The sequence below is a fragment of the Mustela erminea genome, chromosome 14 (genome assembly GCF_009829155.1).
Source record: "Mustela erminea isolate mMusErm1 chromosome 14, mMusErm1.Pri, whole genome shotgun sequence".
Lineage (NCBI taxonomy): Eukaryota > Metazoa > Chordata > Mammalia > Carnivora > Mustelidae > Mustela > Mustela erminea.
In genome coordinates, this window is record NC_045627.1 from 65,120,692 (window position 1) to 65,134,517 (window position 13,826).

Consider the following 13,826-nt stretch of genomic DNA (forward strand, 5'->3'; position numbering starts at 1 on the left):
AGGCACTTCCTTCCTTGCTTTCTGCCATTTTGGATTTTGAAAGGTTTCATAGGAACACTGTACTTTTCTCTCTCTCTCTCTCTCTCTCCCTCTCTCCCTCTCTCCCTTTCTCTCTCTCCCTTTTAAAGATTTACCTCTTTCAGAGAAGGAGAATCTTTAAGAAGACTCCCTGCTGAGTGGGGACCTTGACATAGGGCTCCCCACGACCCATGAGATCATGACCTGAGCTGAAACCAAGAGTTGGATGCTTAACTGACTGAGCCACCCAGGCACCCCAAGAACACTCTGCTTTTGGATGGCAAGGGAAACCTGTATGTGGGTACACTTACATATATATAATTTACTTAGAAATTTCTCTATGTATTGTAAGTTTTGAGCTCACAATAATATCTTCAATTCTAGTTCAGTAGCACAGCATTCATTCTATTTTTCTTCCTTTCTGTATTTATAACTCTTTTTTGATTAGGAGAAATCTTGCTCTTATTATCCTCAGTATTTGGTCTATCCCCTTATTTGATCCATCCTCCTATATAACTCATCTCCCATTGCTGGTAGAGGGCTCTTCATTTCCCACTCCATACTCTATGTGGATGCTTTCCTTACCCCTTTAGTTTCCTACTATTTGCACCCGGATCCTCTCCTACTGGGTATAAAACACTGTTTTGGGCCATTGCCCCTCCACCCTGTTTATCTCAGTGGATGTGAAACTCAGTGCTGGACCAGTATCCATCCTTTCACTTTCAATGAATGTGTCTTCTGCTCACATTGGGAACCCTCGCTGTCTTGCCCTCCTGCACTGCCCTGCCCGATCACATTTGTCATCTTACTGTTCACCGCCATTCTGGGACTGTAGTACCCCATGCCAGGCCACCCTTTTGTGCAGATTTTTTCCCTCTCACCAGCTAGGGCTCTAAAACTCTATGCCAGGCCTCTTCCCCCTCAGGGACATCTTTCTTAAAACCTCTTGGACTCCAAAAGCCTGTTTTGGGCTACTGCAACCACTTCTACCACTCAGCTTGATGCCTAGTTAGCCTATATTCACTTAATGGTTGTCAAATTGAATTTTTTAAGTAGGAAAGGAGACAAAGGAAGAGGAATCAAATTTTATTTAAAAAAAAGTCACTAGTATTTTTACAGCAAATGCTTTTAACCTAGCACATTCCAACTTACACAGAATACAATGATTTCCTTTATCTATATAATCCTTACAGGTTTATATCCAAGCTTTCATGCCAAATTTTTACTTACGTACTAGGGGTATATTATCATATTAATGATTTCTGAACTTATCTAGCGCACTTTCCTTCCACTGTGTCTATCAGTGCTACCACCGTCCTTCGTTATTCAGGTTTGAAAACTCATAGTTATTTCTGACTCATCCTCTTCTTTCCTTATAGTTAGTTGTTAAGTCCTATAAAGTCCTTTTTAGGTGCCATTTTTATGGGGCACTGTCCTAGGTACCCAGAATATCTAGTTTTGAATCCCATCTTTACTGCTTATTAGGTGCCTACCAACTTTTGTTAATTTACTTGACCTCTTTGGATCTTGTTTACCTTGCTAGGTTGTTTTGCAGGTGAGTAAGATAATTGTGAAAAGAGCTTTCTCCAGTACTGTTCTAGTAAGCCCTTCTAGTCTGGTAAGATTGGTCTTAGTAAAGTACCCATTATTATTTTATCAGTATTCTTACCTATTCCATAAGTAAAAATTGCTTCCTTCTTTTTGGTATGTAGCTCTCTCTGATTTCTTACCATCAAGCTCACTTTTATTGAGTATCTACTATGACCAGATACTGGAGGTAAAAAAAAAAGTAAGGTATGTCTCATATCTCTGAGGAGTACCATCTGGTAGTGGAGACAGATATGTAATTAACTTACATACAGTAACAATTGCTACAATAAAATTAAAGCCTATGTTTGAACTTTTCTAAATTTTAATTAAACTTATATAGCAGCTATTGTCAAATACAGTTTCGTATGTTATTGTATTTTCCTTGCAGTTACTGTTTGTGTTGGTTAATTTATCTTGCTAAGAAAGAGTACTTGAGAGCAGGTCTTTATAGTGGTGAGTCTTAGGGTGTAGTGTAGGGGAGACAGACACATTGGGGTCTTCTGTTATTGCCAGGTAGTCACTGTAACTCTTCTGAACTTGAGTTTACTCTACTGTTACAGTGAAAATATTAATAACTCTTTGATAGGGTTTATAATCATTTAATGAAATAAGATATTTAAAGGATCTTGCACAGTTTATGCCTGCCAAATTTTGGTTCTCCTTTCCTTGTACTCCATGTGTTAAACATTTCTGGTAAAGAACAATACGTATTTGATTCTATGGTCTGCAGTTCATAATGGCTTCCCGAATGTTTTGAAATACAATCAACATTCATGGAAGCCTTAGTAATGGCATCGCTTTACATTTTTTTCTTTTTGCACTCTTACTTTAATTTTACCACAACTTTGTGCAATGAGGCTGGGCAGACATGACTATCCTATGTGACAAGTGAAGTTTCATTTTTGAAGTGATTGAACTAAATTGGGATTCTTAAGAGGCAATCATTGAATTTGTATATGTAGAGTCTGAATATATTACATGGCCTGTGGAATACTGTAGTTCTCTTGGACTGACTTTTTAGTTTATAGAGTAGTGAAAAGGGAATTCTTCTATTCCATAGCTTAAGGATACACAAACTCTCAATGCAGCAATCTTTTTATTGTTGATTATTATAGCTTCTATTACTCGTAGAAGTTGACCAACAGGGACCTGAGTTTAGGAGATTTTGTCATTCAGCTTTCATGTAGTAAATGCTGAGGCCAGCCCTTTGCCTGCAGGGCCCTCTATCATTGAAGAGGAACTGCGACTTTTCTCCAGGCAGCCAAGTAGGGGGGAGGAGCCAAGGTTTTCACTGTTCTCTGTGAAAATGGATTTGTGCTGTTGGACCTGAAGGGGACTAGATAGCATATTCTTCTTGAAGCACTGGAGGCCCTTTGTTGCAACATTTCAGTCTCTTTCTGATTCTTCCATCTAGTAGAAAACATGTTTGTGCATTTTTTAAAAAATGCTGTGTCTATGCTTCTCAAAAGCTAGTGAACTTACCCAATTGGCTAACAAACTTCAATTGTAATAAATTATTATAGTCTTCACCTTTCTTTGATTTTTGCAAAGTAGAGTTATCTGGAGCGAAGTCAAGTGGGGAATGAGTTGAGAAGACAGATATGTGCTGTGTAAATAGGATGAAGGCACATGGGTGATCCAGACTTTCTTACGGCTTTTGAGATTGTGCAGGAGAAACATTTAAGGAATAGGTTATTCACAAGTCCTTTAACAGTTAATAGAAGTATTTAAACATGAGAATATAGTTGCTAGATTGCAGTTTAATTTAGAATCTGCTTTTTTTTAATTAAAAATTTTTTTAAGTGTAGAGAGAAAACCTTAGAAATTTAAATATTTTCCAGCCTAAACTTTAAGTAGGAAACTATTTGTGCTTTTCAATTTTTTAAAGGTAGGTTTTAAAGGGGTTATATATTAAACATGGCCGGGCAGAAAAAGTCTTGGATCTTTGTCAGAAATTGATGAATCAGGATGGCCCTGAAATATATAGAATATATAAGAATAGTAACCAAAATGATACTCCTTTTTACCCTGTTACTTCTTGCCCAGATTTCTTTTGATTCCCCCCTTCCTTTAGGATGCTCCTAAATGTATAGAAGGGAAAGAGGTAGAGTAGAAGTTATAGCCTTTTTTTATTAATTTTGTGATTATATTTTTTTCCTCAGTGTTTTTAAGTGGCAGTATGGGTAAGATTAATTGTTACAATACAAACCAATTTGAAAATTGGTTTTTAAATTGAGCTATAGTATATAAAATCTTATGATAATGTGCAGATCTGACTATCCAAGTGCACTTTTCATACCCACACCAATTGTCTTATAATAATCGAAAATGCATCCTCTGTGTGGTGTTTGCAAGTTAATGCTATTTTGGAAATCATACCAGTATATCTAGTGGCTTTCCTGGGTGTTTGTAGCTCATTATTAATTATAATTTCATTTTGAAATTTTAGTTTAAGGGGGTGAGGTAAGTCCTTTCAAATTCTTAGGACTTTTGGTGGAGGATAGGAATGAATGAGTAAGGAAGAGCATTAAAATGACAAATGGTAAAGAAGGTCATAATAATCAAGGACATATTACAGCAATAACACAGGATCCAATATAGAATGAAGGAGATGAAACATTGCAAAGAGGAATACCGAAAAATTTAGCAAATAGTGTTCACAAATACAAATATGCACATTTAATAAAAAGGAAGAGATCATGCAGGTGTCTTCAGTATGGCTAAAAGTGCATGAGCCATCTTCCTTTTCTGAAGGGAAGGGAAGAAGCAAAGCTGTCCTCTAGTGCCTGCTGCTTTTTCTTTCTACCATTCCCTTTTTTCTCTTCTGTATTTTCATTCTCTTTTTTAATTTATTTTCACTTCTTCTCACTGTCCTACTTTTCGACATTCAGTCCCACCTTCAGAATGAGACTTTCTTCTGCCTGGCATCCGCAGAACTTTAACCAACTGCTTAATAATATGCAGTGTTTCTCATTAACCATGAGAGAAACTCACTAACAACTTGTTGCTTTTTACATTAATGATTTTATTTTTTTAAGGTTTTTATTTATTTATTTGACAGACAGAGATCACAAGTAGGCAGAGAAGCAGGCAGAGAGAGAGGAGGAAGCAGGCTCCCTGTTGAGCAGAGAGCCTGATGCAGAACTGAATCCCAGGACCCTGGGATCATGACCTGAGCTGAAGGCAGAGGCTTTAACCCACTGAGCCACCCAGGTGCCCCCAAACAGTGATTCTTATTCTCTTCTCCCTTGCCTTCTGAAAACATGAGCATCTCTCCTCCTGAGAACTACTGGGTAAGACTGAAATTAGTATAAATAATTCTAAGGAGAGTTGAAATAAATGAGAGATGTACATTGGCAGGGTGAAAGGGAGAAGGAAATTATAAGTTCACAGGATGGGACTAAGATGGGTATTTGAACAAAACATCAAGTTAGTTGTGAGCTAGAGCATCAGGGCCAATTGGGAGGACAGAGGTGAGTTAATGTAGACAATTGGGCAAGATCAGATCAATAGAGTGCTTGGGTTTCATTTAGTAGTTAAAGGGAGCCATTAAGAATTGTTGGGGAGGGTGACATGATAGTAAGGTGAAGACAATTATTCTATTTAGCTGCTGTTCATAAAATGGATTATAGCTTGAGGTGAAGAAATACTGGAAACAGTGAACAAAGTTAGGAGATTGTTGTGTTAGGTCATAGCAGTGTAGCTGTTCTGGTTGGTGTGTTATCCTTTGATTTGTTTAGCAAATAACCTTCTTTTAAGTCTGATGTCTCCACATGATGACCTAGGGATGGATGGAGGCAGGAAAAAGAGTTCAGCACTTAAGAAGCAATAGGCCAGCATTTCAGTTCCTAGTTCTCTACATTCTAAATTCATGATCACGAATAAAAACCTCGATTTTTCTAGACCATTAGTCAACATTAATTATAGAATGAGGAAGTAATGACCTCAAAGCACCATCTAGACCTGATCACTTTTTTGGAGTCCTTTGTAGCAGGCTATCCTTATATCAGTTTTAGACAGTGTGACCAATGAATACCACATTTTGTTTCCTAATATTAATTTGTGTATTTAGAATATTTTAAGAATAAAAAAGTCCAATGATTATATTTAATATTTTAAGACCTACAATTTCAAGTTTAATATTATGTGTATTGACTGCTATATTTTAAAATAATGTATTGCTGTTTTCATATATGTTATGATCAGGTATTTAATTTTTTTGGTACTGTTAGATTGTTGATGGACCAAACCTCAGCCTGGAATCCATTTAGAGAAACTTGAAGAATGTAAAAATTCTTCTAAAAGATAGTGTTTTCTAAGACTATAGGAGCAATAACACTAATACTGTTTAATTAGTGTTACTAGAAATCCTTTTTACCCTTTTTGCTACTGAATACATTATATGTATATTTACACTCACATGTACCTTTTTATTTAGAAGATTTTAATACCAGCAACTTTTGGTTCTCTTTTTCTCTTTCTCTTTTTCTGTCCTTGTCTCTCTCTCTCTTTGTTGTTTTCCCTTCTGTTTGGGTTGTCCCCCCCACCCCACCCCCCAATCCATCTGGAAAGATGGAAGAGGCAGCTGCTATGGTAACTATGCATTTTGGTTAATGAATAGCAGACTAACAAGATACATAAAACATATGCAAACTGTGCAGAGTTGGCTGCTGTCAACTGCTGTGGGGGTATAATACTTTCTCTTTCCCCTTTCCCCACCTTCTTAAAAAAAACCCCAACTTTCCTGTTGTATTTTGTTTTCTACTTTACCATTCCTAATAATGAAATTATCATGAAGTGTTCTTTTTCTTTTTAGTCTGTACAGTAATTCACCATGTGGTGAATTTATGGTAGAGGAGTTGAGGTGCACAGAGGAAAAGAATTGATTAGTTGGATTAAGAAGTAGATTTCCTTTAGACTCATACATAAAAGAACAGAGACAACGATTTTTACTATTTGTTTTGTTTTGTTTTGTTTTTTGCCTATAACCTCCTTTCTTTCCCCTTGCCTTTTGGCCACTTGTGCCCCTTTCAAGGTTCTCTCCGGGGTTAGAAATAGTAAGTAGTATGTTTCTTGAATATGTTTCTATCGTAAAGGCCACATGCAACTGGAATACTGCATTCAGCCAAGCCTTGAAAGTTCCTGTAATCTGTGCCATCCTGTCTCATACTGTCCCATCTCATAGTTGTCCTCTCTCTGCAGTGCTCTATGCCCAGGTCTCTGTGGCTGGGCTGCTCCAGCCTGGCGGACAGCATGCCTTCGCTGCGATGCCTGTATAACCCAGGGACTGGCGCACTCACAGCTTTCCAGGTACTTTCTCTGTCTCTGTGGGTTATTTGCGGGCATTAGTGTGTGTCTGATTCATGAGTGTGTCCTCCTTCTTTCCTATGCTTTACTTATGTTCACTTTCTCTCCTTCCTATTGCTTGTATTTCACATGACTCAGTACTCCTTTAATGATTCATTTTTAATGTATACCCAGACTGATCCACTCTTCAGACATTTTTATTACTGTGATTGGTTTGCCAGAATTGATATAGCACAACTTGACTGTTGGTTTTCATATCTAGTACAAGTATGATAGTGAATTTTAAAGTAATTTCAGCCAGTAGCATTTATTATGTAACGTTTGCTCTGGACCTACATAAAGCCAATTAATTACAACCAGTTACCTGAACACCTTCTTGTGTTTTTCTTACGATTATTAAAAATAAAAAGTGCTCTAATTCAGAGTGTCTCGTGGTTACTGTACTCCTCTATATATTTTGGGGTAAGATCTGTGTTTGTTTATCTCTTAATTAACAGGTCTAATTTCAAGGTGGAAAGGCCTTTTAAGACCTTGAGTACAATATTCAGCTTGAAACAGTCCAGCTGGTGTTGCATGAACTGACAGATTCTAGTTCCCTTTAGCCTTTCTTAGAGCTATTAGGACAATTCTAGGTTGTGAGAGAAATCTATAGAGAGAATAGAACATTTGTAGAGAAAAATGTAAGAAAGAGCTTGATGCCCATAGCTTACAGATTAGGGGACTATATATGGTGATTTTCTTGGCAGAAATGTTATCTGTCCACCTCAGGCATTTGCAGTTTGTGTTTAGCATTTAATTGTGATACGTAGCTTAGCTTTTTCTTTGTTTTTAACCTATGTAGTTCATATTCTACTTAGAATTTCAAACGCAAGCTGTAAGCAAGCATCAGAGTGCTTATGACTATAGTCTTAGTTAAAAGAGAGAAAGTTAAGTAGTCTGCATTCCTGAACTGTGCTAACAGTTGTTGTTCCTTAATAATACCATTTTAGTGGTGATAATGCTAGGTATTTCTGTTTGTCCTTTGTAAAACACAATATTAAACTTCATTTGCTTGTCTTGGGAGATAACAGTACATGAGAGTGCATAGGCTTTAACATTAGTTAAATCAGGGCTTACACACTGTCTTTGTCAGTAGTATGATCTTGAGCAAGTCATTTCACTCTCATCCTTATGTTCCTCATCTGTAAATGGGGACTAAGTAAAGGCGTGCAGTAAATGGCTACTGTTGTTATCATCTTCATCATCATTAATATTTTTGCTATTGTTGTTAGAGAATTTTGCTATCCTAACAGTATCAATTTATTTCAAATACTTACATTTTTGTTACATGTCATATTGGTAAAGTTTCTGCTCTCCAGGAACTCATGGACTAACCTGTGGTTTTTTAATCTTATTGGGGTTGTAATAAGTTTAGCCAAACTGCAAAGTCTAAGAGAACAGTCACTATAAGACTGTCTTCATTTCAGACACCAATTGCAAATCTAGGAGCCCCCATGACCCACATTCATGTCTGATAATTCACTAGAAAGGACTCACAGACTCACTGAAAGCTATTATACTTAAAAATGTTATTACAGGGCGAGAGTGTAGGTTAAAATTAGCCAAAAGAAAGAGACACATGGGTAGATTCTCAAGAGACCAAATATAAAACTTCCCGTCATCATCTCCCAATGGATTCATGACCTGGCCACAGTATATGACAGTACACAAAGGGTATTGCCAACTAGGGAAATTTACCGAAATCTTTGGTGTCTAGAGTATTTTTTGGGCACAATTACAAACTGCCTGCCTGGCTGACTGTTAGTATATCTAGCCCCTTCTGTAGGTCATACTAATGCTTTCTCCCATTTCCTCTCAGGATTGGAACTGATAATGTATGGCTCAAAGCCTCCACTATAAATCACATTTGTCCAATGGCCAAAGTCCTCAGGCAAAGAAAGACACTCCTCTTAGGTAAGAAGTTCCAGAGGCCAGTATACTACCTCCCAGTAGCCAAAGGCAGAGGCCAGACCTGTCTTTGGGTAAGGTTGGTTCTTCACTACACAGGGGTCATGGACTCCTTTGAGAATTTGAAGAGAACTGTTGAGAACCCAATAAACTATTGATTTTAGAAAAATGCATATGACACATAGGCAAAATTTTATTTGATAGTTTTATGTATAATTATTTCTATGAAATCACATAATCCCCAGAGTATAAACTCCCAACTGAAAAATCCTATGAGAGAAATGTGCAGCGAGCCAAAAGAATGTATAAAAGAGGAACCCGATCTAATCCAAGGGTGGGAATAAGGAAGATCAGATAATAAAGTTTTGAGTTAAGGTCTTGAGGATGAGTAGGAATGAACTAGGCAAAAGGGAGGAGGGGGAAACATTTCAGGTCTAAGGAAGAAGCAATGCAAAGACCCTGGGAACAGGTGGAGCTTGGTGCATTTAAGGACTCTACTGTAAAAAGACTATTATTTCAAAGAAGGAGGAGAATGGAGCTAGGAAAGACTGGGAAGCTTGATCATGCAGAATTTGTGGGTCATCTTGGCCTTGATGCTGTGAAGAGCAGTATGCAGTTGAAAGGACTTAAACAGAAGTTTGACCTGATCAGATTTGCATTTATTTTCTTTTTAATATTTGTAAAGATTTATTTATTTAGTTGAGAGCGTGCACAAGCCATTTGCATGAGCAGGGTGGGAGAGGGAAAAGCAGACTCCCCCATAATGTGTTGCTCCATCCCAGGACTCTGAGATCATGACATGAGTAGAAGTTAGATGTTTAACCAACTGAGCCATTCAGGCACCCCCAGTTTGCATTTAAATCTATTACTCTAGCTATTCTAAGGGTAATTTAGTGATTGAGGAGAGATGGTGGCAGTTTGGTGTTGGTCTAGTCCTTTGCATTCTTAAAAATTATTGAGGACACTGAAGTGCTTTAATTTTTGTGGGTTATATCTATTGGTATTTACTATTTGAAATTAGAACTGAGAAAAAATTTTTAAGTATTAATTTATTACTTCATTTAAAATAACAGTAATAAACCCATTCTGAGGCACCTGGGTGGCTCAGTTGGTTAAATGTCTGCCTTCCACTTGGGTGGTGATCCCAGGGTCTTGGGATCAAGTCCCACATCAGACTTCTTGCTCCACAGGGAGCCTGCTTCTCTCTCTGCCTTTCCTTTCTCTTTCTGTGTGTCTCTTATGAATAAATGAATAAAATCTTTTTTTAAAAAAGCCCCATTACATGCTAGTACAAATTAAATACTTTATGAAAAATAACCTTTCTTAAAAAATTAGTTAAGATTGGCATTGTATTACATTTTTTACAAATTTCTTTAATGTCTGGATTATTAAAGACAGCTGGATTCTCATTTCTATTTCTGCATTTAGTCTGTTGTGATGTGTTGTTTTGAATATATGAAGACTATCCAGTCACACTGATATATAGTTTAAAAAGAGAGAGGTACTTTAATACCCTTTTCAGTTAGTTGTAATTTCTTAGAAGATTAGTTGCAGTATAGAATCTGAAACTGTATCAATGAACTTCTTGTGCTCTATTACATTAAAATGCACTGGTCTCAATTTTTTCAACAGATCATGCTGGAACAATTGGACATCTATGTGCAATATAATGAACCTCTACTGTTACATGGCACCATATACAAAAATTAACTCAGACTGGATCATAGGCCTACATATGAGCTAAAATTACAAAATTAATAGGAAAAAATGAGGGAGGAAAAAAAATCACTGTGACTTTGGGTTCAGCAGACCACAGTGAGGTACTACTACATTACTACCACATACTTCTTCTCACCCTGGAATGTAGAAATCAGGAATTTGGTAGAACTTAGGTTGTTAATATATCCTGGTTTAATATGAGAAATGCTGTGCTAGAAAATTCCTTGAAAGTAGAGGCAGTCTCTTATATGTGTCAGTTGACCTCCATAGTGTTCTGTGAAGTGCTTTTTAGTATTGGGGGCCCAGTAAATACTGATGAATTGAACTATATTAGATCAGTGGTAAAGATAATCATATGCAATTAAAAACTGTACAAGTAAAAATCATCTGACTTGGACACCAGTGTACCAAAAAAATTCAAATCTTCATCTCATTTGATCTAAAGCAGTTATGAATCTTAGGTCAGTACAAAAGAATTCCGATATTACACTATCACTGTCAGGACTTTCTCTGTTTGTTCTTCATTTAAAAAAAAAAAAAAAGTGTATTAAAAAAAATTCTTTTGAGTTTCCTTATAAGTAACTACTTCTAGGATATATTTGGAGGAAAATTGATTTAGATATTTTGCTAGAAAAATCAGGAATAAGTTAGGTATATGGGCCTTGCAGTATATTGTAGGACTAAAATTGTGTTGCACAGGCAGAAAAGAGCTACTTAAGAAACATTTTAGAAAAGCAGATCGAAGGCTGTTTTATAGTGTAGTGGTTATGAACTTGGGCCCTGATGCCAGACTGCTTGAGATTTGAGCCTGACTCTGTCTGGGTATGACCTGGGTAAGTATTTGTCCCCTTTCTGCCTCAGTTTGCTTATCAGTAAAATGGGGATGATAATAGTATCTATCTCATTGAGTTGTTAAAATTATTATTATTATTAAGATTTTATTTATTTATTTGAGAGAAGGAATGCATAGAGGGAGAATGAGAGAGAGAAGGAGACTCCCCACTCAGCAGGGAGCCTGATGGTGGGGCTCGATGCCAGGACCCTGAGATTGGCACCTGAGCCGAAGGCAGATGTTTAACTGACTGAGCCACCCAGGTGTATCCTCAGTTGTTAAAATTAAATGAGTTAGGTTTAGAACAGTGTCTGGCAGAATGAATGGGTTTTATAGTATCAGAAGAATGCACAGAGGATAGGTTTGGAGGCTTTCAGCAAGTATTGCTTTTCACCTTAGTATAAGACGATATGCTATTAAATAAATTCTAATTATTTTCATTCCTGGTAGCCCAGTTGTGTATCATAGGGAAACCTAATTTTGGTTCAGGTATTGATGAGAAATTTTTGCTTTTCTCAATATTACTATAGATGTGAGTGTTTATTTTTCTCATCATTATGTCTTATGTAGTAAAAAATGGACGAAATGGGCTTATATTCTGGTTTTATTCTATTCAGTAATTCTGTCAGGTACAGTGTGCACAGGTGCTCAGTATTACGGCCTGACTAAATTTACAGATATAGGACTTAAGTCTATTCTTTCCTGCCCACTTCTAGAATTACAAGAATTTTAGTACATTTACATCTTTGTAGTTTGGGTTACCCATTTAGATTTTTGTTAATGTAAAATTTACAACCAATGAAATACACAGATCTAAAGTGTATTCTCAGATGAGCTTGACAAATTTACGTAACCTCATTCTCAAGATACAGAACATTTTCATAATCTGAAAAAGTTCCCTTGTATGCCCTTCCAGTTAGACTCATCCCGCTTATGCGATGACTCTTCTGATTTGCCACCGATTTAGTTTTTGCTGATTCTTCTTCTGTGTCTTTTTTTTGGATCAGTGTTTTTGAGATTTGCCCATTTAATTATGTTTATCAGTAATTAATTCTTTTTTATTGCTGAATATGTTCCATTGTATTACTGTGCCACAGTTTGTTTATCCATTTGTCTATTAATAGAGATTTGGCTTGTTTCCATTTTTTTGACTACTATGAATAAAGCTACTATATACAGTTTGTACAAGTCTTTTTGTGGACATCTGTTTTTATTTCTCTTGGTAAATGCCTAAGAATGGAATTGTTGGGTCATAAAATAAAGCATATTTTTAACTTTAAAAGGACAGTCGGGGCGCCTGGGTGGCTCAGTCGGTTAAGCATCTGCCTTTGGCTCAGGTCATGATCCCAGGGTCCTGGGATCAAGTCCCGCAGGGCCCTGGGATCAACTCCCTGCTCAGCCTGCTTCTCCCTTTTCCTCTGCCTGCTGCTCTGTGTACTTGTGTTCTCTATCTCTCTGTTGAATAAATAATAAAAAATTTTTAAAATTAAAAAAAAGTCAAATGCAAAGTGTTTATCAACTGATGAATGGATAAAGACGATGTACACAATTGAATATTACTCATCCATAAAAAAAGAGTGAAATCTTGCCATTTGCAGCAACATGGGTGGAGCTAGAGAGTGATTATGCTAAGTGAAATAAGTCAGAGAAAGACAAATACATGTATGATGTCACTCATGTGGAATTTAAGAAACAACAGTTTAAGAAACTGTTTAAATTCCACATGAGTGACATCATGAGCAAATGAGCAAAGGGAATAAAAGAGGGAGAGCAAGACAAACCAAAACAGACTCTTTTTTTTTTTAAAGGTTGTATTTATTTACCTATTTGAGGGAGAATGAGAGAGCGCATGAGAGGGGAGAAGGGTGGAGGGAGAAGCAGACTCCCTGTTGAGCTGGGAGCCGGATGTGGGACTCAATCGTGGGGCTCAATCCTGGGACTCTGCCGGGAACGTGACCTGAGCCGAAGGCAGTCACTTAACCAACTGAGCCACCCTGGCACCTCCCAAGAAACAGACTCTTAACTATAGAGAACAAACTGGTTACCATAGGGAAGGTGGGGGGTGGTGGGTGAAATAGGTGATAGGGATTAAAGAGGGCACTTCCTGTGATGAGCACTGGGTGTTGTATGGAACTGTTGAATCACTCTATTGTACACCTGAAACTAGTATGACATTGTATGTTAACTAACTGGAATTAAAATAAAAACTTAAAGAGAGATGATCAGGTAGTTCTTCAAAGTGGTTATCCCAGAAGGATTACTCATTTTAGTAATATTGCCAAATGTGTTTAAGGAAGTGAGCTGGTAATAGCTTCAGGGTATTTTTTTCTTTGAAACCACTGCACTCCTTAGTAAGTTTGATGTACCTTCAAAGCCAAAATTTTATGACAATAGAAAAAGAAGAGCCTTGGAA

The 13,826-nt window shown here is 37.0% G+C and overlaps 1 protein-coding gene across 11 annotated transcripts in view; it reads left to right on the top strand.

Moving 5' to 3' along the window:
* Positions 1-13,826, top strand: part of BTRC (beta-transducin repeat containing E3 ubiquitin protein ligase) — a 180,861-nt gene that overhangs the window by 59,447 nt on the left and 107,588 nt on the right. For 6 of the 11 annotated variants that reach the window (XM_032312233.1, XM_032312225.1, XM_032312223.1 and 3 more), the window contains exon 2: positions 6,811-6,918. The exons of 4 other annotated variants lie outside the window; for them this stretch is intronic. In XM_032312233.1, coding sequence (XP_032168124.1) covers positions 6,811-6,918 — 108 coding nt within the window. Of the gene's footprint in view, positions 1-6,810; positions 6,919-8,773; positions 8,869-13,826 lie in introns of those variants that run through there. One more of the 11 variants, XM_032312229.1, reaches the window with a different exon arrangement.